General features: G+C 42.6%; 1 protein-coding gene across 2 annotated transcripts in view; it reads right to left on the reverse strand.

Moving 5' to 3' along the window:
* Positions 1 to 25810, reverse strand: part of LMF1 (lipase maturation factor 1) — a 349536-nt gene that overhangs the window by 79264 nt on the left and 244462 nt on the right. For both annotated transcript variants that reach the window (XM_073361771.2, XM_073361772.2), the window contains one exon: positions 22660 to 22827. In XM_073361771.2, the coding sequence (XP_073217872.1) occupies positions 22660 to 22827 (168 nt within the window). The remainder of the gene's footprint in view (positions 1 to 22659; positions 22828 to 25810) is intronic.

Genomic DNA, 25810 nt, shown 5'->3' on the forward strand with positions numbered 1-25810 from the left:
TTCTTGTTTCCACATCTATTAGAGAAAGAAACAGCAGCATGTCCTGGAGCCATCCAGTCACTGGGCTAGATTTTGTCTGTCTACTGGCCTGTCACTAGATTGTGAGCTCCTTGGAGCAGGGACCGGCCTTCTTGTGTGTTTGTAAAGCTGCTAGCCCATAGGGGGTGCTACTGCAAATAAACAATGATGTTAACCATCAGAGCTGCCCTAGGTTTTTCATTAAAAACCATTGTTCTCTGAAAATCGTCCCTTTTCTGAAATGGAAATTTTGGCATATTTAAAAAACCTAAAAAAAGATGCCTTCTGCCCCTGGAAAAGGGAGAGAAAGGGGAAGACAAGCCGACTGAAAAGGAGAGGGCAGTTGTAGGGCACAATTGACCCTTCATCGCCAACGCACAAGAAGAATCAGGGAGGGATGTAGCCCTGTCAGTCCCACAGACGGCACCAGCGCAGGACTGAGCCTTACATTTTTTAGTGCTTTATGCAAGTCTTGCCAGGGAGACATTTGTAGAGTTGCCATATGTAAGTGAACCATTCACCTACCAGCACATTTCCATCACTAACTGCTCAAGAAGATAAAGAGAAAGACACCAAAAGGTGTCTTATCAGCGTATTGAACATGTGTGGAGTATTTCATCTGGCACTCACTGGAGCTTTAATAATCTTTTCCTTTATGATTAATATTACACAAGTCATCCTCCTTATGGAATTTCCTAACCGTGTCTGTTTATATTTTTCTCTGCATCACAGGGATATTTTAGGATTGTGTTATCTCTCCCCCCCCCTTTTTTTTTTAAAAAAAAAAACCCTTTCATGTGTTTCCCCGCATTTTATAAATGAAGTTTCTTGTTTAGTAGTCATGACAACATCTTCTGACTATACCGGTTATACCACAGGCTGGTTTTTGGTTTCATTCTCCTTCCAGGCTTGGATTAGAAACATTTCTCTGAATAAATAAAATCATAAAATTTAAGGGCCAAATTCTGTGCTGATTCCCCCTCTTCCCCTCCCCAACAATCCCACCGTCTTCAACCAGGTTTTACAGTCTGTCAGGGAGCACAGAATTTGGCCCTGATTCCGCACTCATCCACTTGCTTATCTTAAAGCACTGTGAGTAGACTTCAAAGAGATTTTTTATAGCGGATAATGGGAAGCACATATGTAAGTCTTTCCAGGATTGGGGCCTAAATCTTTAAGAGGTAAAGCTTGCAGCAGATTTTGTTTCTAGCAGGGCAATGGTTTTCAACCTGGGATCTGCAGACTATGACTAAAATTTCCAAAGGGATCCGCACCTCCATTTGAAATTTTTAGGGGCCCACAAAATGAAAAAAAGGTTGAAGATCACTGTAGTAGGGTATCTATCTGGTCATTACACATTAGACAATAACTTAATGATTCTGATGCTATAGTGATTATACTCAGAAGTAACATCACTTAGTGGGTTGTCTGGAAAAAAGACTATCCATGAAATGCTGTATTCGAGTATTTAAAATAGGAAATGGGTTTGATTGTGTTACTCAACCGTGTTTTGACAGGACTGTTGAAGGTGACACTCTCCTGTCAGTTCTTGAACAATGAATGCCACACTACATACTTAATGGTAAAGTGAGGTCAGAGAGCAAGAAGGGAAAGGAACTCAGTGCTGCGTTTTCCAAGAGGGAAACACAGGGATGTTAGCCACAGGGATGTTGTAAGTAGAGATGGGATGAGCAAGCAATAGTCTGCTCAGGATCAGGGATAGACTGGGTTTAAGGTCAAATAAAGGCTAGGGGTTTAGGCCGGATGGAGATGGTGCCTTTGCAAACTGTCCAGGAGATTTATGCTGTGTCTGAACAGAACAAGACAATACCCTCCCTTTCAGATTTGGATCTGATGCAGAACCAAAACCAAGCTCTCTGTCCCCCTTCCTCCCAAATTGTGAAGAATTTCACATTCAAGGTCCCAGTACTGGCTCATCCATCATTATAAGTGAACAAACCCACTATGAATTGTAACTACCTGTCCGCGAGCCTACCGTAAGCCTAGGATGTTATAACGAAGCTTTACTGCATAGCTTGGTTCCGTCTTTCAAGTGAAAGCCCTTTTTGAACAGGAACCACTAGGGCTTCACAGCTGATAGATCGCTGCAGTTCCTGCATGGCCACCTGATGATTTTCGACATCTCTCGCTCTCTCTTTGAGCTCCGTTTCAAGTCCAAAACCTTTCTTGTTTGAGGTTAAAAGTAGCAAGGGCCTCTCCTCACTGACCTGATGAATTATGAACAGAGTCTGCTTAGCAGCTGTCTCTTTCCTTCCTGTCTGAGACCCAGGTCCATCAGCAGGGTAAGTAGAGTGCAGAACTCTTGATTTTAGTTAGCACTAGGAAGATGATCGAATGCTGCCTATTGATCAGGCTGACCCAAAGCTCAGTGCACTTTAAAGTCATTCCGACGCAAAGGGGAAATGAATAAAAGCGACTATGCTACTGTACCCATGGAGTGTCTTTCTTTTTGAACGATCCAACGTTATATTTTAACGTGCGTATGTTGCCTCCCTGTAGGCTGAAGGAATCTCTGCTTAAAAAAAAGCAGGGCATGTATTTTAGACCTCTCTCATGAGCACAGTACATCACATTGGGTTATAGAGCTGTGTTTACCAACGGCAAGAGGTATCTAAAATTATTCCACAGTGCATTTTATTTACAGCACATAAAATACTAATTATATACAAGGCCAACCACACTGAAAGCAACAGTGAATTAAGAGGAGGTACCGGGGGTGGGGGGAGGGATGGGGAGTTAACAAAGGAAGATGAACCTTTAATATGACAGACCCTTTGGGAGCCCAGGAGATGTTGAGTCCAGATGTTTTGAGGTCGATGTAACATGACTCCAAGAAGGAAGAGGATGTGATTCTTAAAATTCCCTGTTGTGTTTTAATTTACTGCAGTTTTGCGGAGGACGCATGTGGTGATCACAGGTGGAGTTTTAGACTGACCATAAACATGGAGTTGGGGCACAGAACAAGAGTCATTTATTTGACTGAGGAGTTGGATGATTCCTGGGAAGTTGGTGCATTCATCCCCTCTCATGCTCTATATCTTGTTAGCTGGGTCTACAACAAAATCCTCCATTAAGAGTGGCATAGACACTGCAGGGTACCAATAAACCTTCTTGCTTACCGCAACTGGCATTGGGAATTGCCTACTGTGACTTCAGATATAGATTATCAGGCTGATCTGTTTTTAGGGCTGAGGGAGGAAACAGCATGGAAGACAACACCTAAAGCTGTAGTTTCTATTTCTAGTTCCATCCTTTCACCTAAAACAACCACAGGAAAGTGAGCACTGCCCTTCATTTGGGCTGTTAGGCCTGGCCATTCCTTACTTGGGAAAAATTCCACTGGCCATTGGCAGCATCAGATCTTCCCACTGAATCAGGGAAACTAAGCTGATTTTGATGCATGCAGACTGATGACCTCCCCTGGTCCTGATCCTTTTACATTAGTTTTGCTTCCTTTCTGAGGATCTGGCCCCCAGTAACGATCAAAGCTTGATATAGGGAATTGGCAGATTTGCTCCTGCTGTTACATATTGCTGTAGATACAGGGATCTGGGTTGGCCCTCAAAGGCTGGTTATGGAATGAACAACGTAACTGATGCAATAAAAGCAATCAACATCCTCCGTCATATGTGCCACAGATACTCTATCAAACCAATAACGCAATATGATTTGTTTTTTTAAAAAACATTTACATTTTGTTTGATCTTGCTTTGTATTCCCCCTACCTTCTAGTTCTTTCTACAAGACACTATTGGCGGCAGGAGTTGCCTGGCACTTTTGTAATAATGCCTACTGACATTTGACTGGATATGAGAAATAATTATGAAATATGAGAAATAATTCTTTCCCCTTTTCTCTCAACAGAGTTGCCCTGATCTTTTTTGCATTACAGTCCTTGGGACGTTGGTTCCACCCAGTTGCTATCACACCACTTTCCCTTACATACTGTTTTGTTCATGAGAGATTCGGGAAGAAAGACCTGAACTTGTTTATTTTAATCTCTTCCAAAAAGAGGCTGCTTGAAGGAAAGACAGCACATTTGAAGTAGATTAAAGGAAGTATCTTTTAACACAAAATATAGTTAACCTGTGGAACTCTAGACACAGGATAGTACAGTTAAAAGTCAGGTAAGTTAAAACAAAAGACACAAAATAGCATCAGCAGATCCACTAGTTAGGATAAATATGACAAAGATAATCATCATTCTTCATGTGCCTCAGAATAAAATGAGTCCAAGCTGGAGACAAGGAGAAATGTTCCTAATAATGTATACAATATGGTGAGCTGTGGGTTGTTGTGTGTGTGTGTTTTTTTTTTTTTAAACTAGACTTCTGGCTGCCTGTGTTACAGTCCTGCAAGAGGGATTATCTTGAATTCCCAGCCCCACATAGCATTTAACCCAATCAGATGAGCACAACTGTGTTTTCTGGTGCTAGCCAGCGTTCGAGACAAATATGGGACTAGATGGGACCATTGATCTGGTCCAGTATGCTGGCTCTTCTTTTTCTATGTCAGAACAACCAAACAGGAATGCTGATGCCAAAAGCAGTGGAGGTGTGTTTGCTTTGGAAGGACAACACATTACCTTTTAGCTTCCTTGGTTTAATATTCTGATGTTTATGGTTCACTCAATCCTGGATGGAGAAGAACACAGCAGATCTCAGCACCCACCTAAATCTCAGAGCAGAATCAGGGGTTTTAATGCATATTTTTTTAAAAAATAGGGTTCTGTCTATCAGCGATGAAAGGTCCAATCAACCACAAGAAATTATGAACTGAACCTTAACCTATTCTCTAGTTAGCAGAAGGGACAGCCCATCTCTTCCAAATAGGGGAGCTCAGCATCTCAGATTGCTGCAGTTTGGCACAATACAGAAAGTCAATACCATCGAATCCAGGAATAATGGCCAGGGAACATTCCACAAACAAGAGAGAGCGAGAAACATTTGTTTACACGGAGAAAGATTTCTCTAAAATATCCAACCTCCTGCCTTCCACTTGTACAGCAAAAAGAACATTTTATCTCTCTGTCCCTGCCAGAGTGAACCCAGCCTCCCAAACTGGACTCTAGGCTGGACTTGCCATAACCTGGTACTAAACACTTCCAAGCTGCTTTTAAGGATGTACTGTTCATATTCTGAGAATTCCTGCTCAACTTTCCTCAATGCCTTGTTGCACAACCTTTTGTTCAAGATCTATGCCACAGGAGTAGAATTCTTTGCACACACGTTTCATCCAGCACTGGTATGCATTTAACAGCTGCGTGTTCAACAGGAAGGGTAGGGTTTTTAGAGGATTCAAATCTTTGCTTCTTTATTATCTAAATAAATCAACTATAGAGGCACAGCTAGGCTTCTGGACTTGTCCTTTTAATCTCCCCTCCTGCCAGTGGCACTCAAGAGAAGTACTGATGGTGATGGGCAGGGACTGTTGTTTTAGGCTGCTCATCTTCTGGGTCTTTGAACAACTGGTCCTGATCTCAGGGTTTGTCTACACTTGAAAGTTGCTTCTGATTAAGGCCTGGTGCGAATTTAAAGCACAATAGCTCTTTCTGAATAATGCCATGTGTGGACACACTTATTCTGGAATCAGGAATAACTCCATGTGTAGACAAGCCTTCAGTTTACACTTGGGAGTGACTAAACTAAAGCAAGTGAGCCCTTTAGGACTAAGCGAAAGAGGTGCAGTCTAGTAACATGAGCACAGGCCTGTGAACAAGGTACTCCTGGGTTCAAATCCAAAGTCAGCTCTGTCAGTGACTCACGGTATGTCCAGGAAGGACAAATCCCTTAACCTCTACCTCAATTTCTCCATCTATAAAATGGAGGGTTGTGGGAATTAATATTTGCAAAGAGCCTGTAGTTGAAAATCACTGCACAAGTATTATGCATTACTATTAAGCCTCATTAACAAGTAGGAGGTCTGACTGAATCACATCATTGCGCCGGATGTATGCATGTGGCACCTACATAAACTGATCTGTGCATGTATTCCAGTGCAAAAATCACTCACTTCAGCTAGCAGGGGAAACAAACCATAGCTGCTCTAAGGTCTCTTGACGAATCGCCAAATTCTCTGAATCACCACCTCCGACACGTTGAAGCCCAGTTTTAAATAGGAAGATGAAAGTAATGAATTGATACAGGTTTCCTGCAATTTCTAACTGTTGCATCACCAGCGAGATAATGTATCTAGTGGTGCCAGGGGAATCAGCTAATACAGCTGTGTAAACTCAGTGTGGGCTGAAGCACCTAAAGCAGTGTGATCATCTCAGTGCTTCCAAATCAAAATAAGTTATCTTGGGAGGCAGCCTTGTTGTTGAGAAACATTAAACCAAACAACTTGGCCCGCAGAGAATAATGGAATTATTTTCATTGAAGTAAGACACTATAAAATTAACCTTTATCACTGCTCTTTGAGCACTCTGGACAGCACGACTTAGAGCTTGTCTACCCAGAGAACTTAGACCAGTTTAACTTAAATCAGTTCAGTTAAACTAGTGCAACTTTTGGGTCCGGACTCTCAGTTTAAAACTGATTATATTAGTTCAGCTTGTGCCTGCAAATTTACAGATGCTTTTACAGATGCAAGCTCAACTGATATAAGCTAGGCTTAACCAACGAACGGATGCATGGCTACTCACAAAGCAGCACAGTTTAACTAAAATCAGTAAATAATCATATTAACTGTGTGTAATAATACACACACACACAAATAAATAAAATTAAATTGCACGTTAATTTATATCAGTATAATTTTGTGCTAGACTAGACTTTAGGAAGGATCTAGCTGAATGCCTAGGGCCAGATCAGCAGCAGCTGCCAATTACTGTAGCTTCATGGACTTCAACATAGATACCCTGAGTTACATCAGCTAAGGATCCACTCCCTCATTTGTTATTCAAGGCTCAATTATTTGGTATTCTGCAGCAGAAAGCACAGCCATGAACTGACGGAAGGGACAAGCATTATGGTTGTCATGCAAAGGCATTGTGGGCTTCAACAGAGCTCTGGGCATCAATTCATTTAGGAAAAGGGTTAATGGCAGCAACTGTGGAATTACTTCCCAGCTAAGCTCGGAAAGTTTTTGGGAGTCACTGAACAAACAGTGAAATCCTTTTTGTTTTTGTTTTTTTTTTTAAAAAACCAAACCAAACCCAAACTTGCCCTCTGCTATTTTCCATTTGAACAGACACATTTTGTTTTCACACATCTAAACCAGACACTAATAAATAATTCACTTTAAAAAAACCCCATGTATTATAAACGTAAAACACCATGTTTATAATATGCCATCTGCTACCAGTTTGGTGGGGGGTGTGTGCGCACGCGTGCGAGAGCGTGTGTGTGAGCATGCATGTTTTAACTTTAACACATACACAGAATTATGTAAAAGGGCACCACACCAAGGAAATTTAGGTCCCCAAATTTAGACTGTTTAAAAAAAAAAAAAAAAGACTATGGCTACTATTAGTGACATATCGTTAAAAAAATTAGTGTAAAGATCAGAAAAGAGCATAATGAACTCCAGTGGTTAGAAGCTGAAACTAGACAAATTTAGACTTGAAATAAGATGAAAAATTGTAACAATGAGGGTAATTAACCACAGGAACAACTTACCAAGAGACATGTTGGTGAATTCTTCATCGTTTTAAGTCTTGAAAACAAGACTGGATATATTTTTAAAAGCTACAGTATAGCTCACACAGAAGTTACGGACTTTATGCAAAAATTATTTGGTAAGATTCTTTGGCCTGTGTTATGCAGGATGTCAAACTAGATGGCTATAAATGGTTCCTTTTAGCCTTAAAATGTACCAATTACTGTAAACGAATAATTATCAAGGTAAATATCTCATTTACACTAGTGTAAATTTGGAATCACTCCATTGATTTAAGCAGCATTATCTGGATTAAAACCAATGAGAAAGTAGAATCTGGCTCTGATTGGACAGGGTTTTAACATTTCTCTGCAGTGTTTTGAACCCAAACAACAGCACTCTGCTAGCACATCATTCCCGGAAAGAGAAGCTGAACAGAAACTAGTTCAGTGCTGCTAACTCTCACATTCTAATTTCAAATCTTGTGATGTTTTGGTATTTCTCTTCAAGCCCCAGCTCCTGGAATCTTGTGATTACATGCAAATCCCAGCTTTTATTTAAAAAGCGAAGTTTCTAGCCCTTGTTGTTACAGAGAAAAAGCTTGAAAATCAGATGTTAAAAATGAAGCCAATTCCGCCCCCCCCAACACCCCAAAACAAACAACCACCCCCCAAACTTAGAAACCTAAACACTACACTGTACATACAATTCCCCCCGGGGGAAAAACAAACCACACATGACCGTTAGTCATGTTGTTTAATGCGTGACTGGACAGTGCTCGACGAGGGTGGTATTAAAATCCACACAGCATGGAACAGAATAGAAAATGTGACTTGGGTGAACCCTAAAGAACTGAAAACCAGAAAACAAACACAAAGAACTCATTTATTTATTTATTTATTGAAATCTTGTGATTTTAGGGGCCTGACTTGTCACTTTTGAACACATGCGGCTGGCAATATGTGCTAATGCAAACCAGGCAGTCTGTTTTCATTGGCTAAACTCAATGAAATGCAAAGAAGTCAACAGCTACCGCAAATGATAAAAATTAACTTAGACCTTAATGCTGCAGTCGTATTTTCATGGGCAGATTCCTGCACACATGCAGCACAATGGGGATTCTTCCCCCACCCCACCCACCAATAACTTCACCCGCATGGATCCTATTGCAGGATCAGGGCCTAAGATTTTAATTTTTTCTCCCAAGTTTAACAACATAAAGTGTTAGCAGCAGCACAGATAAGGACAAGAGAGTTCTGGATGAGCAACTGGAGACACCTTAAAGGGGCTTGATTTTCAGAAAGTGCTGAGCACTCAACCCTTTTGAAAATGAGCCGCATTAGGGTGTTTCCAGTTGAACCACCAAAAACAGAAGCACCCAAAACCATGAGCCACTTTTGAAAACCTTGGCTGTGAATTTTGACAATGTCCCGAATAACCAGATTTTATTTTAAATCAAAAATTCCAAAACCCGGGGTTGTGGTTTTTCTCCTGTGTTTTTCTCCAAGTGCGAGCAGCATGATTGATGGGATATCCCACCAGCTCGAAAGCTGCATTTCAGAATACTGCCAGGCAGCCCCGCCTTTTGGAATCACTGACGGTCCCCCTTCCAATTAATCAAATTCACATACTGATTAACTGCATGATTCATGTCTCTTGTTAGGTGCATTCTGAAACAAATAAGGCTGTATTTCAAGGCAACTGGCTTACTGGTTAAAATAAATACCTTCCAAAATTCTATTTTCAAGTAGCTGAACCTTTTCCACCTTTACAACTAATTCAAACTTCCTTCAAATTATTTTTCTAAGTAATATAACAATTTGTTTTTCATTAGAGCTTGTCAAAGCCGGGCTTCGGTTTATTTTGAGAGAAACCAGCACTCTCTAGAAACTGTTTAGTACAATTTGAATGATGCCCAAAGGGGTTATTGCAGCCACAATCAAAATAGAGTTTATAGCACTGGGTAGGGGTGACACTTTATTTAATGATTTTTTAAAAAAAAAAGAACTCTGAATCAGAAGCTAATTAAACGCACTCCTATGGCTAACAGTAAGTGTTTCTAAGTCACTCTGACTACTGCAAAATGAAAGAACTTAACTTGTTGCTAACTAATACCAGACACCAGTACAGGAGTAATGCTATTTACCCAATTTGGGGTGGTATGAGCTGGTATTCTTGTGTCTGGTATGGAAGCCTCTCCCTGTAATAGTTATCAGGCTGTATGTGAAATCAGCTATAGAAATGTTGAAATTGTTTGGATTCTTTAACTTAAACGGGATTGCTTTTGATTAGGTTGGTATTTAATGTAAAATGGCTAAACTGCAACAGAAATTCCACACTAACTCCTTTGACTTCAAGTTTCTTTTGCTTGTTTTGGTTGACCAAGGCAATGCAGGCACTGGTGAGCCCTGTGAATTCAAGGACACGTGGAACAGTCACAGTGCAGGGTCAGACTAAACTGAAGTGGGTGTCCTCCTTGAGTTCTGGCAGCCGTGTTCCAACGCTGGGTAAGCCAGTATTACTGCGGACTCAGCAACAGCCACAGGGATCTTGCAGTTGTGAGCACTGTTATTAATCTTAGTAGAGCAATCCCAGCCTTCATTGCCCCCCCCCCCAACATCCCTCACCCGGGCCCCAAATTCTGGGCCACATTGAAAGCCATTATTTGTGCTGGTGAATTCGGCTGCATGGCAGTTTTCCGCAGAAATGTTTCCCCACCCATTACAGCTCCCCTCCACCTCCCAACGTGGAAACTCATGAAAAACTCATGATGAAAGCCCCCCACCAATTATTATTATTATTTTACAAAAATGATTCTCTCCCCCCATCCACCCATTTTCCTCAAAAATCTTCACAGGACAATGATCATTCGCAGCCAGCTTGACTGCTGAGCACTTATTCAAACGGCCCCAATAGGCTAAATGGAACTACTCCCGTGAGTAAGTGTTCCCCGGTGTGAGTAAAAGGCTCCTTTACCAGTCCTTTGATCCTAGATGTAAATCTGGAGTAACCCTATACTCCAGTGTAAGTGAGATCAGAATCTAACCCTAGGGCACTGGATCCAGAATTAATGTCTGAACTTTCTTTTATGGCCTCACTCACAGCAGTCTGACACTGGTGTAACCCCAGATACTCCTAATTTACACCAGCATAAGCTCAACATATCGAATTTATGACAAGTAAAAACAAATACTGGATCCAGGTACTTTCTATAGAAGAGGGGCTGTTGAACGCTGTTTAATTATTCTTTTCCTTTTCTCCTGGCGGCTGCTGTGACCTCTGCTGGCTCCTAAGTTAGCAACACAATATGTTGCAGTTGTGACACTGCAGCATGACTTAATTTGTGTGTATGTGGCTAGACAGCCAGTTTGTCCCTGTATTCTCATACGCAAACACAGAAATAAGTGACGAGCTAGGTGAGGGGCAGGCCTGTGCGACCTGCGGTTTGCCCGGGCGATTTAGAAGGGCCCAGGGTGCCCAGCCCCTGGGCCCTTTTAAATCGTCCACACCCCAGGGCAATTGCCCCTTTTACCCCCCACTGTCAGCGGGCCTGGGGAGGGGTTTGCTGAGGTGGGCACCTGTCCATTTTCAGCATTTGGACAAAAGATGGTCAAAATATGTATTTTATTTTCTGCAAACAATTTTGAAGAAAATGAAAGTGAAAAATCATAAAAAAAAAATCTGTTTTCATCAAAATTTCTTTGGTTTGGGCCAAATAAAAGGTGATTTTTTTTTTTTGGCAAAAATTTGAAAAAAAACCCCCGTCAAAATCATCATCTACAAAAACCTGACCAGCTCTAACCTAGATACACATAAGAACATGAGAACAGCTATACCGGGTCAGACCAAAAGTCCATCCAGCCCAGTATTCTGTCTTCTGACAGTGGCCAGTGCTGGGTGCTCCAGAGCCCTGTTGCTGCTCCCATTGCACACATATAAAATCATCAAGTGTTCCATCCCCTGTTGCTCACTCCCAGCTTCTGGCAAACATTCCTGCCCCTCCTGGCTAATAGCCATTGATGGACCTATCCTCCATGAATTTATCTAGTTCTTTTTTGAATCCTGTTATGGTCTTGGCCTTCACAACATCCCCTGGCAAGGAGTTCCACAGGTTGATGGCGCATTGTGTGAAGAAATATTTCCTTTTATTTATACTTCCAAGAGCATATAACATCTAGGTTGGTTGGATGACTCGTCTGTCGTGCTCAGCTGCTAAACTGAGATGTGCAGTGCATCCAAATGTGTAGGCCTCATTTCTGAGGCTGGGCCTCCTTCTTGCCCACAAACACGTCCCTGAATTTTACTACCCCACAGTGGGTATGTTCTTTGGTAAAGTCACACACCAATCTCCAGAGTGTATTTTGATTCTTAGTGTCCCGTCCTCCCGTGAGAGTCCCACAATGAGTCACAAGACTTACTTTCTCCTTTACAGCTGCTTGCACAAAGGGTTGGGGATGGTGACGGTGCCTTGAGGACTGAGGAATGGTTTTTCTAGATACTCCATATCAGAACGAATATTGGCTTCTGAGGATTTAATAGTTGACCCTCACAAGGCTTGGAAGCCTGCTTTGTTTGCACGGTAGCTTCTCCTTTATATACATGGTCCCTACCCTCCCAAGGCCCATCCGATTCCCACTGTGATCAATGGCCAAACTTCCACAGGAAGCAGGACCGACGCACGGTGCTTACAAGGAATTGTCAGCGACTCAATGAATTTATCATTTTATGTTGTTTAAGGCCCTTTAATTTTGTCTCTTTAAACTGTGGGCCCAAGTCTGATCTCAAACCAGCATAACCTAGAGTAACTCCTTTGACATCAATGTATCTAGACAGAGTGAGATCGGACCTAGGGTTCAGAGGTTGGGATTTTCAAAAGACGACAGGAAGATCATTGCCCAAATCCTATTCCCTATATCCCTTAGGCTGCTTTGAAAATCCCGGCCTGTCTCTCTATTGCTGCGTTACTGAGAACTGTGCCACGGAAGTTAATTATCCGCCCTGATTTTCCAACATGTCTCTTTGCCCCACTTTCCCTTTATTATTATTATTTTTGTTCTCTTGGGAGACTTCCCACTGCCAACTCTGACACACGCCACCCTGCTGTAACCATCCCCACCCTTCCCACTCTGGCAGCTGAAACCTGCTGGCACTGCTAATCCGACGCTACCTGCCAGTGCAGAGGGCAAGGTGGCTTTTCCTTTACTTCTTGGCTTTCCTCTCGCTTCCCCTCATGAACTCACTTGCCAAATGGTGTAATTTTACAGCCTGGCTCAAGGAGCCAAGAAATAAATTTGCTGGTGTAGGTTGTGCTTTGGACATTGTCAGAAACATGCAACCTCAGGGTTTTTGGAGCCAGCTGCAAAGAACAGCGAGACACCCACAAAGTAGCTAGTATGTGTTTTTTCCCCCCTCTCAGATTTCACCCATGGACGCCTGTTCTAGACCTCCACATGCTGCTGTGGGTGGTTGTAAGCGAACGCACACGGAGGAAAGAGAAACTCAAGGGAAAGAGAATGGAGAGGAAAAATGCAATACTTCCAAAGAGAGACAGGAGGCAGCATGGCCTCCTAGATAGAAGAACTGAACAGAATCAGTAGAAACAGGTTCTGGTTCTGCCACTGATCTGTTGTGCAACCATGCTCAAGTCACTTCCCCACTCTGTGTTTCTCCTCCCCATCCACCATCCTTGTCTGTTTTGTTTGCTTAGACTGTAAAATCTTCAGAGCAAGGACTCTCTCACTGTGATGTGCTTGTATGCAGCTAAGTACAACTGGGCCCTGATCTCAGCTGTGGCTCCAGAAGCTGCTGAAATACTGCTGCTAGGATGAACAACAACCACCACCATGACTTTGGGTCTGACTTCCCCTGAACTTGGGTGTATTTTGGTTCCAGATCTATGCTCTGAGGCTCAGGCCCCATCTCTGTTTAAGAACCAGCAGACTGCTCTCCTCAGACACAATGGGCGAGAACCACTTATTAAAACCATCATCAAAACACGTTAGCCAACCACCTTTAATTGGAGGCTGCAGATTTTACCCACAACAGTGTGAACATGTGTCTGTCTGATTCACTGATCACTGTGGTTTCTAGGTACCAAACATGGGTTTGCCAGAAGTTCAAAAAGTTTGGGGTACAGGATTTCCTCAAGTTTATCTATTTTGAATAAGTATCAGGTTTAAAAAGGGCATGCCCATTTGGGCATGTTCACCAGAAGCAGGGACTAGTATCATTATTTATAGGACAGTAATTGTCTAAAAATCCCAACCTGGATGCCCCATATAACGAGAGCTGTAAAAACAAAATGAGAGACACGGTCCTGGCTCCAAAGAGTTTTTTTTCATAGAGTCATAGATTCCAAGGCCTGAAGGGATCACTGTGATCATCTTGTCTTAACACAGACTATATAGAACAGGGGTCGGCAACCTTTCAGAAGTGGTGTGCCGAGTCTTCATTTATTCACTCTAATTTAAGGTTTCGTGTGCCAGTAAGACATTTGAACGTTTTTAGAAGGTCTCTTTCTATAAGTCTATAATATATAACTAAACTATTGTTGTATATAAAGTAAATAAGGTTTTTAAAATGTTTAAGAAGCTTCATTTAAAATTAAATTAAAATGCAGAGCCCCCGGGACCAGTGGCCAGGACCCGGACAGTGTGAGTGCCATGGAAAATCAGCTCGCGTGCCATAGGTTGCCTACCCCTGCTATAGAACATCCCCAAAAGAATTCCTAGATCAGATCTTTTAGAAAAACATCCTATCTTGATTATCACTAAGAGAGAATCCACCATCACCCTTGGTAAGTTGTTACAATGGTTAATTACTCTCACTTTTAAAAATGTACACCTTATTTCCAGTCTGAATTGTCTAGCTTCAACTTCCAGCCATTGGATCATGTTATACCTTTCTTTGCTAGATTGAAGAGCCCATTATTAAATATTTGTTCCCCATGTAGGTATTTATAGATTGTAATCAAGTCACCCCCGAACCATCTCTTTGTTAAGTTTTCCAACCAGTTGTGCACCCACCTTATAGTTGGTTCATCTAGGCCAGAGGCTCTCAACCTTTCCAGATCACTGTACCCCTTTCAGGAGTCTGATTTGTCTTGTGTACCCCCAAGTTTTACCTCACTTAAAAACGACTTGCTTACAAAATCAGACATAAAAATAGAAGTGTCACTATTACTGAAAAATTGCTTGCTTTTTCATTTTTACCGTATCATTATAAAATAAATCAACTGAAATACAAATATTGTACTTCCATTTCAGTGTCTAGTATATAGAGCAGTAGAAACATATATACATAGTCTGTATGAAATTTTACTAACTTCGCTAGTGCGTCTTATGTAGCCTGTTGTAAAACTAGACAAGCATCTAGATGAGTTGGTGTACCCTCTGGAAGACTCTGCATACCCTCAGGGGTACATGTACCACTGATTAAGGCTATATTTCCCTAATTTGTTTATGAGATGGTCACGTGAGACAGCATCAAAAGCCTTACTAAAGTCAAGGAATATCACAGCTTCCCTCCCACTCAGAAGGCTTGTTACCCTATCAAAAGAAGTTATTAGGTTGGTGTGATGTGATTTGTTCTTGACAAAACCATGCTGACTGCTACTTATCACCTTATTAACTTCTAGATGCTTACAAATTGATTGATTGATTATTTGCACCATTATCTTTCTGGGTACTGAAGTTAGCTGACTGGTCTATAATATATAGATGGAGCTTCTTGACCCTCTCTCTATAAGGCATGTTTTCTCATTGTCTAATCATTCTCTTGGCTCTTCTCTGAACACGCCCCACTATATCAACATCCTTCTTGAACTGTGTACACCAGAACCGGGCACAGTATTGCAGCAGCAATTGCACCCGTGCCAAACCTAGAGATAAACTAACTGGTCTACTCCCCCTTGAGAGTCTCCTGTTTATGCGTCCGAGGATTGCATTAGCTATTACGGCAACGGCGTTGCACTGGGTGCTCATGTTCAGCTGATTATTCAACAACCCTCCCCCGCAAATCTTTCTCAGAGTCCCTGTTTTCCAGTATACAGTCCCCCCTTTGTTCCTAGATGTACACATTTACATTCAGATCATTTGCTTGTGCCCAGTTTACCAAGCGATCCAGATCGCTCCGTATCAGTGACCTGTCCTGTTCATTATTTAACACTCCCGATTTTTGTGTCATCTGCAAACTTTGTGCAGTCTAAACAGAGAAGATAAAGGCTGGGAGAGGAAACAGAGGCACAGCGACTTGCCGAAGTTCACACAACAGGTCAGTAGCAGAGATGGGAATAGCACTGAGGTCTCCTGATGGCCAGTCTAGTGCCCTATCCACTGGACCACGCTATCTCCAGTGGCCGTTCTCTTGTCCCCTGTGAAGTATCCCAGTGAATACGGTACAGAATCCAAACAGCAGTCTCAGAATGTTCATGTGGATCCACAAAGAGCATCTTTAGCAGGCCCCTGAAGAGTTCTAAAGACTCAATGCTCATTTGTGAGCACAGATTAAACTCACTCAGGCTTCTTCTGAGTGCTCCGTGGCTCAATCTGACGTCAAATCCTGACAGAAGCTGAAAAGAATCTCCCTTTCTGCCCAGCAGAGAATAGGGGTGCAAGTTTGATAGTCTGCTTAAGCCAGCCCCCAGAACTGGAGCAGTCTGGATAAGGCTGGAGGTTCATTGGCAGGAAGAATGCAGGCCCAGCACTGGAAGAACGGAGGATGCTGCAGCTGCAGACTGAGGAACCGACTCAGGTGTGTGGGGACCAGGACTGCAGAGGCAGGGGGCGCTGCAGGTCAGAGCTGAGCTACACCGGCAAGGCCGTGCTGGGGAAAGAAGTGAGAAGCTTGCACGGTATCTGCCCATCGTGTGCCCGGGTCACATTCATACTGAATTCCCACTTGAATCTCCAATATATAAAATATTAATTATATGAGAACTTGGCTGTGTTATTAAATCTGTGGAAATGAACACATGACATGTGGATCATGGGAACATGGCCAGAGGCGAGGGCTCTTGGGACGCTGCTCTACATCGCACTGCAGAGTGAACGCCTGTTGCGACAGCGCTGTCAAGCAATGATGGTCACAAATGCTGCATACAAAATCATACGGCAATATATGAACACTCCATCCATGCCGCTCAGCTGTAGTTACTAAGCTATGGAAAGTCTGATACAAGCTCTCCCAGAGTCGGAATCACACGGCCCCAAAGCTTTGATTCCACAACAATCTCTTTGAGGGTTAAAGTGTATTATCTTGGAGTTTTAGGGTTTAAACTGCAATCAATCAAGGGATCAGAATGGCCTTTTTCAATCTCTTTCCCAGCATCAGGGAATCATTGGCACTTATGGACATGGACACACACGAGACGTAGCCAGCTGTAGCGGGACATGCATGCCAAGCTGTGAAAGAGAGTCTGCCAGCAGAGGCACCTGGCCCCTTGGCAGACACTGTGCACAGCTGTGTTAGTGGCTCAAGAGCTGCTTCTGAGCCTGCCCTGGGGATAAAAGGCTGGTGGGGGCTGGCTGGGCTGCTCCGAAATCTTGGGTGACATTTTCTCTTGACTCACCTTTGGGCTCTGGGCACTATTATCTGACTGCGAGTATCTCTGTGTGCAGATGCTTACAAGAACTACACCCACAAATGTAAACCTCAAAGCCTTTTTCTTGGCAATTTGGTGTTTAATAATGATGAGTAATGATTTTTCTAATGGGAACCAGCCAGCATTCATCTCACTCATCGCTTGCTTTTTAAACCGTGGTCTGTTTACACTAAGAAGTTTCTGACAATTGTCTGACGTGTTGGGGAGTGTCGTGTTCTGAGGTGCGATTCAGGCCAGTGAGAGGCTGCGTCACTGCTTATCCTGTAACCCTGGTCCCGTAAAACACTCAGCTGCTATAGCTTCCTGCCTGGACGCTCCCAGCCAGCATCCAAACATACACTAGGTGCCTGTGTTTTGAGCAACTCTAACTTCAGCTGCCTGCTTGTTCACCTCAGCCACACACTGGTCTCCACCCGCTTTGGTTACTCCTAGCCAAGTGACCCCAACACACCCCCAAAGTCCCAAGTTTTCCCCAAACCATCTGCCCTGAAACATGCTGGAACCATCAGAGAAGTAATAATGTCCATTGCTCCTTTAAAGAGAAGAAGGCTTGTTGTTTTAACTGGAGATATCATCACGTCAAGGCAAACAAAGTATGGGGTTGATTTAGAATAAAAATAAAACAAGTTTGTTTAATCAAAAAGAGAGGTTTTATGGGAGCTCAGGTATAAGAGGTAAAAGATAGAAATGGTTACAAGCAATTAAAATTGAAAAACACTTTCTAGTGACCAAGACTTAACAAAACTACAGTCCTGGTTTAAGGTCAGATTCTTACCACACTTCCTTCTACAAAGATGGCTGACCACTCCCTTTGTCAAAATCTCCCACAAATCCAAAGGGCTTGGTTCCTTTGTTGTCTTAGGCAAGAGATCACTTGGGGTTCTTTGCCTGTCTCTTTCATGGTCCACTGAACTTTTGAAACGTATCTTTTTCAAAGACCAGTGTCCCTGCTGTTGGGAAAGATGCTATGGAGTCTGATGGAGAAGGTTCCATGCTGGTTTCTTCCCCTCTGGGGCTTTCTACAATGCAAACTGATCTGTCCCTGTAGCCGCTGATATGCCAGTGAACAGCCACCTGTCTGTGATTGCCATTGCACTTGGATCGAGGTGCTGGCCTTTCCTCTGTCTGGAAAATGCCTGTTTACCCAGTCCATAGACTTGTCTGGTTCAAACACATTTTAGACCCATATTGCCTTCACATTTGCAGTCCTTTGGGCGTTTACCACATATACACCACACAGGAACTGTAATGATCAGTGTGTTATTGGCTTTCCAATGATAACTCACACAACACCGACTAGACACAGATTATGTCATAAGTGAATTGGGGCACACTGAACTGGTCAGGCAAGCTGAAACTCACTACCTGATACCAGTGAGCCCCGTGCCCTCTGGAAACCAGCCAGAGAGTGAAATAAGAGACAGCTTTAGTTAAAGGGACATTTGTCAAGGTGGATGGGCCAAAAATTTACTCCAGAAAACACACCCAAGGCAGTAAAAATACACACCCAACATCATCATCATCTGCAGTTACAAGGCTGAAGCATTCTTAAAATCTTAGCTCTCTGGTTGGTTGGCTCAGACCCATGGGGTTTCGTGAAGATGGTAGGTGTGAAGCACAGGTCTTCACTCTTCCTACCTGGTTCAAGTTCTCTGAGCCTGCTGGGCAGGCTGGTGTCTAGCACACACAATTCCCATCAATTTCAACTCCCTGACTTGCTCACATGAACAATGCCATGACAAGGAAGGGTTGGTGCTGTATCTATGCATGTAATGCATTTCCAAGAAACAATCAGGGACAGGACCTAGGTTTGCTGTCTTGTCCCCCAGCCCAGCCTCTGGGTTTTAAGCCTGATACAGCCCCTGGTTTCAGAAGGGAAGAAACCTCTCAATTATGGTGGGGTGGATATTTTGAAAGAAAAAAACATTTTTTAGCGGGAGGGATGAGAGGAGGGTGAAATCTGGGGCCAGCCAACACGGTCAGTTTCTCTTTAAATGCAGTGCATATATATCACAACAAATATCTGCACAACAGAAGAGGAAAAATGAGCATATTATATATCTATATTTACAAGAGTCACTGCGTATGTTTCATTCATGTTTAGACAGATCTGCTGCATAGCTTCCCCACAATAGGTCACCCACAGGTATCCTATGTCTTGCAAATGATAAGTACACAATACAGCATAACTGGACTGTAATTCTGTCATCGAGTCATACCCTGTGAGCGTAGTCCTCCACTCTGTTGGGATCACACGCTCCTTACCGTCTCCCTATCAGGATTGGCAATGATGGAAGCCTCTTCCCTAAACCTTTTCATTACAGTGTGAAATAGTCAGAGGAATAATTCGCACAGGTTTTGGGGGGACTCCCGACAAAGCAATATTCTCCAGGCCGGTTGGAATCTGGAAAAATACACTTACGCAGCCTAGCCACCATGACTCCAATAACAATTATAAAATGTCCAATAAAACTTGCATGTAATGTCAATTCAAATCTTGAAAAACAGAATTAAGTGGTATATCAACATGAAACTTTATGGCTTCCTTTGCAGAGCAGAAGTATTGTCAATAAAAGTCATTCTGAATGAAGGAAAGGGGCAGTAAATATTAAATAAACAGGTTTTTGTTGAAATGCTATAAAGGCTCCAGGGTTGCTTATTACACTGAGACCCTTTTTCCCTCGCAGACGCCCCTTGTGATAGAAATAGGTCAGTAATGGCAAGCTATCAATAAAGTGCCAACTAAACGGCGGGTAGATGGCCGCACTTACATTATGTCATTACCAGTCTTTATTGTACGTACCTTTCTTTTTCAGATCCCAGTGGCTCCCCTTTTTAAATTTTGTAGCATACAAATGGTTGCATTGCCCATTAGGGGGTCATCTGAGAAGTTGCTAGCCCGTTTTCTGGCTCTGTCAGGAAGGCTGAATTTAGAATGGTTGTCTTCAGGTTTGGTTCTGGCTGTCGAGTGGGCAGCATTCGTTTTCTTTGCTACGATGCTCAGCATTAGTTTTACATGTAAGAGGACTCCAAATATACAGTAAGCCAGAGCCAGCAAAGGGATAATGCAGAGATATTTGTGCATCTTTTTGGTTCGTGGGGGATGGCTGGGAGGAGGGATTTGAATGACAAAATGTTTTTTTCCTCAAAGCAATGCAAAACATTGAAATCTTGGCAGCAAAACTTCAAAACCAAACACAATTTACTTGGTTTAGGGTTTTGTTATAAATGCAAAACTCAGTTCAGGTTCGAATATGGGCCCATAATTGAATGAACTTGTGGTTTTGCAGGAAATCCAAGTACACGGCTCACCACTCTGCATATGGTTCCAGTCCAAAGCTGGGGGCAGCCCATCTGTCACAACTGAACAAATGCATGCATCCCAACTGAACAAAACCATCACACACCCTTGCAACGCAAAGCTGCTACTCCAGCTCCTATCAACTGCCCAGTGGTTGAATTTTAACAGCCAATCTAGCGCTAATGATTGAATATCAATACTTAGGAGAACTGACACATGAGAGATTTCTAGCACAATCCATTACTTAAGAAGAGCTGGTTTTCTATCAATACTCTGTATTAAGAGCTACTTAGTAAACCTTTAGTGTTTACCACATTAGTAAAATGAACCGTACTTAACTGAAAATTTCCTCTTTTCAAGCAATAAGGCCCATAGATCTCTTACATTTTTTCCAGGACTGGGCCCTTAAACTGTAATTTAGGAAGAGTTGAGGAGAATGACACTATGCACCAAAGCAGGTGGTGTTGATTTCTCAGCAAGCATTATAGTGCTCGGGTACTGAAGTAATAGGCACCTTAGAAATACCATAGCTATGTAGATGGATTCTGAAATTATTCTTTCTAGCACACTGAAGAATACACTGCAGCAGCCACAGAATATCTGACTTAATCACATAAATCTGACTGACGCTACCGTAACACACTAAGGTTAAAAACAAGAGAAGGAATTCCGAAGAGTTGCCTAGAGTTGCTATATATTTGCACAACACCATGTGACAGGATATCACTCTTAAATAATAATCAACACCTGGACAAAAGGCATGAGAGGCAGCTAACAATCTCTTCATCCTCCTAGAGTTATCAGCGTCGTCATCTTTATAACAATCACGCTTCAACAGGAATATTGACTAGTTCTGTATGGGGCTACTGCTGGGCATACAGTGTGGAGTGAGATGTATCTGGGCACTAAGTTCTTATGGATCAAAGACTCCGGTGTGGATCAGATTTATTTTTTAAAGTGGGATCTTGGATTGTTCCAGTACAGAGCCAATCAAATGGTAAACAAATCAATTTCTAACGCACTATACCACGTCCTGGTCTTGGCTCCCATTTGCCGGTGATTGTAGCATAGAAGAGAGACTTCATAAGGCATCAAATGGCATCAAAAATGTAATAACTCTAGCACCACAAGGTGTGTAAAGAGAGCAAACAGGCTACATGTGCTGTGGTACCTAGTTGTGACAGAATGTGATTGGGAAGGCGGGATATTTCATCACAAACTCAAAATTCCCTTGCTTTCATGCCGGTCAGCATTATTGTGGTTTGCCCAGTCAGTTTATAAGTTGTTCTCCAGTTTATATATCACACGTATTTGCAAAAGCGCTCTCAGCTACAGTATATGAGCTTCCCAACGCTGAAGAGACACTGAACAGAGAGTATTTAACAAAACCTGGAAGTTGGGCCTGAGAATCAGAATGGCTGGAGTTTAATGAAAAAGCACTTGAGGGAAAAGATTCAGATGTGAATTAGCAAAGAAACAGTCTGTGATTTTCAGTTTTTTGAATTTTTCATGGATTGCCTTATTACATTAAACATTTGTATTTTCAAAATAAAGTGATCAGAGTTGATATCACAGAAAAATGAAACAAACTTTTCGAACCATGACAAACAGGTTACATTTTTCCATGAACATTTGTCGATATTCTTCAAAGAACAGAAAATTTTGAAAACAAATTAAATGTTTTTCATAAAAAAAAAAATCTATTTTGATAACTAGCAAAATTTCATCCACCTCCATCAATTGGGGTCCTGGCCTCGTCAGCGTTTCATTTGAATCCCTATGCTAATCGTGTCCTCTCTGCCCAAAAGATTTCTAATTGGTCCAAGTGTGATGTAGATAAATCTGTAGGGAATGCACTGACATCAGGTACTCACGGCCAGTAGCTCACCAAAGAGCCAGTGATTTTGAATAACCATTAATCTGGGCTGGGTTCAGACTAGGAACCTAACCCAAGTCATCCAATTCCCCTGCCGTTTTTGTTCGTGTATTTCCCTAGACCTCGTACAGTCATGCTACAACACACATGAAAATAGGGGGAGGCTTCCAGAGTCTTTCAAAGGCCCCCAGAGACCACTCACTAAGCCAGGACGCTAATAAGGCAAAAGCAGGCAAGTCTCACCTGGAAGAGAATCTGTGAAATGCCGTGAATGATGCACATGCGACGTCCCATGAAGATAAAAAATGGCACCACCAGCTTGATGAAGTGATTGCTTAACGCCTCAGACTGGTGAAACCACCATGGTGACCGGTGCATGTAATAGGCTAGTGGGCTGGGTACTGGCTGAGTCTGAAAGAGTAAAGAAAAGGTGTCATGTAGCAATGAGTCCCCTCCACATCCACTACCATTACTAACAGAGTTGGTTAAACATACTTTGTTGAAACTTTCTATAGGAAACGACCTCCCTCCCTCCCCCAAAATGAAAATTTTTGAAGACCATTTCCTTTTCAGTCCAAATTTTGCATTTTCTTGCTGTAAAACCCAAAACTGGGGAAGAAAAAAAAAATCAAAACAAGTGGTTAAGTATCATAAAAGAGGTGATACCGCTAGAGAAACAAAGGGAAAAAGGGGGGTGATGAGTTCCTCACGGTCACGCCACTCAGTCGGTCAGAGAACCAGGAAGAGAAAGGAACTCAGGTCTTCTGATTCAGAGGCGGGCTCGATTTCAATATGTTTACAATCTAACTAAGTGCTTCCAAATGCGGGGTGTCACTTTAAGATGCTCGTGTTTGCACCAAATTATTTATATGTCAACCTGAATTTTTTCTTTGACATGGGGAAGTTTTCTACGCAGTGCAATAAACCTGCTTATCCTACCACCTAGGCTAAAACGAACTCATGTCCGTTAATAACCGCCTCTGATAAAAATGCTACACTTAACTCTTTTTTTTTTAAACAATTCATCTTACCATGTCTAACAAAAGCTCAAATTTATTAGCATTGTTTTAAAATCCTGACAGCAAAAACAATAGCTGAAAATCACAATTTTAATTGAAGGAGACACAACACATCTTTAAATTATTTGTAGCAAAATCAAAAATACAAACAATCCAGGGAAAGTATTGTACTATGCATGGCAATGCCACTGCCAAATCCCACAACCATTGTAATTCCCTATTAGCAAAGCTGGAATTAATAAAGCTGTTGCTTTATCTGGGTTTGAGGCTGTTGTAACCCCCCCAGGACAAGAGACCGCATCCTTCCTTCCTTTGACACCGGGACAGGATGGAGCAATCGGAGGGGTCAAGGAACGCTGCCAAGTCCTGTACAACAAGGGGGCAGAGGGTCATGGTGTTCATACATCCTGGTTCAGCAAGATGATCGGTTTGAAATGCCACTGGGGGCCCTTCGACCCCCTCCCCCCCACTTGGGAACTGTTTTAAATTAATCTGGATGTTTGATTCTTCACAAGCAATCCCCAGTACTTCAGAGAGATTCATCAAGGGTTTTTTCCACCTTGCCTCCAAAACTGCAAGGCAATACATTTCCCTTTAGAAAGGACAGCTTGGGGGGGAAGGACGGGGAGGGAGAGAGAGGACACGTTAAACCAAAACCAAAGTGGATAAAGTGTCAGTTTTACAGTTGCATCTGACGAAGTGAGCTGTAGCTCACGAAAGCTTATGCTCAAATAAATTTGTTAGTCTCTAAGGTGCCACAAGTACTCCTTTTCTTTTTGCGGATACAGACTAACACGGCTGCTACTCTGAAACCAGTTTTACAGGGTGTAATTTTACCCAGCAAAACTGGGGAATGGAAAAGTGGGTCGAAGGCCTGCAAATAATCATCTGAAATTAAAAGAGACAAAGGTAGGTAAAGGTGGCAAACACCCTCACCCCTCTTCCTCCCTGATAAAGGAGTCTTGCCATTGTATCTTGCGGTTGGCGTGCTGTGAAGACGTGCATCGATCTCTTCACTCTCTGTACTGCCTCACTTTCTGCAAGGACCAGAAGTGAAACTACCTGGATCCTTGAGAAAGGCAGCCAGTGTGGGGCGCATCAAACTCAGGCGTTGAGAAATTTATTCTCAAGGGATTGCCAGACCACAGAGGTTCTGTTCATCCTCTTCTGTGCAGAGAAGTAGCCGAGTCTCTGAAGCTCCCCCTTCTGTAGGGGAAGGAAAAGCAAATAGGAGAAGAGTCCCATGCAAAACTGCGACCATCTGAGAGATTGTCTACACTACGGAGCCTTTGCTGGTATAGTTCTACTGGCACAGTGGAAACATCGTGAATACTGGCAAAAGGACTTCTGCCAGCCCAGCCACGTTAGCTCTCTGAACGACATTAGCCGTGCCAACGAAAGCACTCTTCTATTGGTACAGTTGTGCCTACTCTGAGTTTTTCACATTGAGCTGATACAGCTAAGCTTGCAAAACTTTGTAATGTAGACCCAGCCTGAGTCACGGCTTACAGCAGTGGTTCTCGACTAGGGGTACCCCTGGGGGTACATCAACTCATCTAGATATTTGCCGAGTTTTACAAGGGGTAGCATAAAAAGCACGAGTGAACTCAGTACAAACTAAAATTTCATATAGACAATGACTTGTTTATACGGCTCTATAGACTATACACTGAAATGCAAGTACAATATTTATATTCCAATTGATTTATTTTCCAATGATATGATAAAAATGAGAAAGTCAGCAATTGTTCAGTAATAGTGCGCTGGGACACGTCTGCGTTTTTATGTCTGATTTTGTAAGCAAGTTGTTTTTAAGTGAGGTATAACTTGGGGGTATGCAAGAAAAACCAGACTCCTGAAAGGGGTACAGTAGTCCAGAAAGGTTGAGAGCCCCTGGCTTAGAGAGACATTTGTACCTGTGTTTGGGGACAGCCCAGACTCCATGGATGGATTTGCTGATATTTATCCCAACTCCTGATGACACTAAGTGGTGAGCAGCTATATTCATTATCAATAATCCTCATCCCGGAATAGAAACAAGAGAAAAAGAGAACAGATGCAGCTTAGCAATTTGTCATGGGGTCAGTAACGCAGGGTCATGTTAGCCCAGTACTTTTTCCTTCCTGTTTTCAATATCTATACACAGATGTTGGTAGATGAGAGACGGTGCAACAGGCGAGATGAGTCAAATAAGTCCCCGACCCAAGGGACCTACGTTCTAATGCATCAGCAGCAGCATCACAAACCATACTTGGCTCCTTGGAGGATTTGTCGATGGAGGGAAAGAAGTGTTTTTGATGGGAAACGGTTTTAGGCATATGGAGCCTATCAAGACATTATCAATAATGTAACCTTCCTCTCCAACACTGTAGCCA

This window comes from Lepidochelys kempii, chromosome 10, assembly GCF_965140285.1.
Source record: "Lepidochelys kempii isolate rLepKem1 chromosome 10, rLepKem1.hap1, whole genome shotgun sequence".
In the NCBI taxonomy this organism is placed as follows: domain Eukaryota; kingdom Metazoa; phylum Chordata; order Testudines; family Cheloniidae; genus Lepidochelys; species Lepidochelys kempii.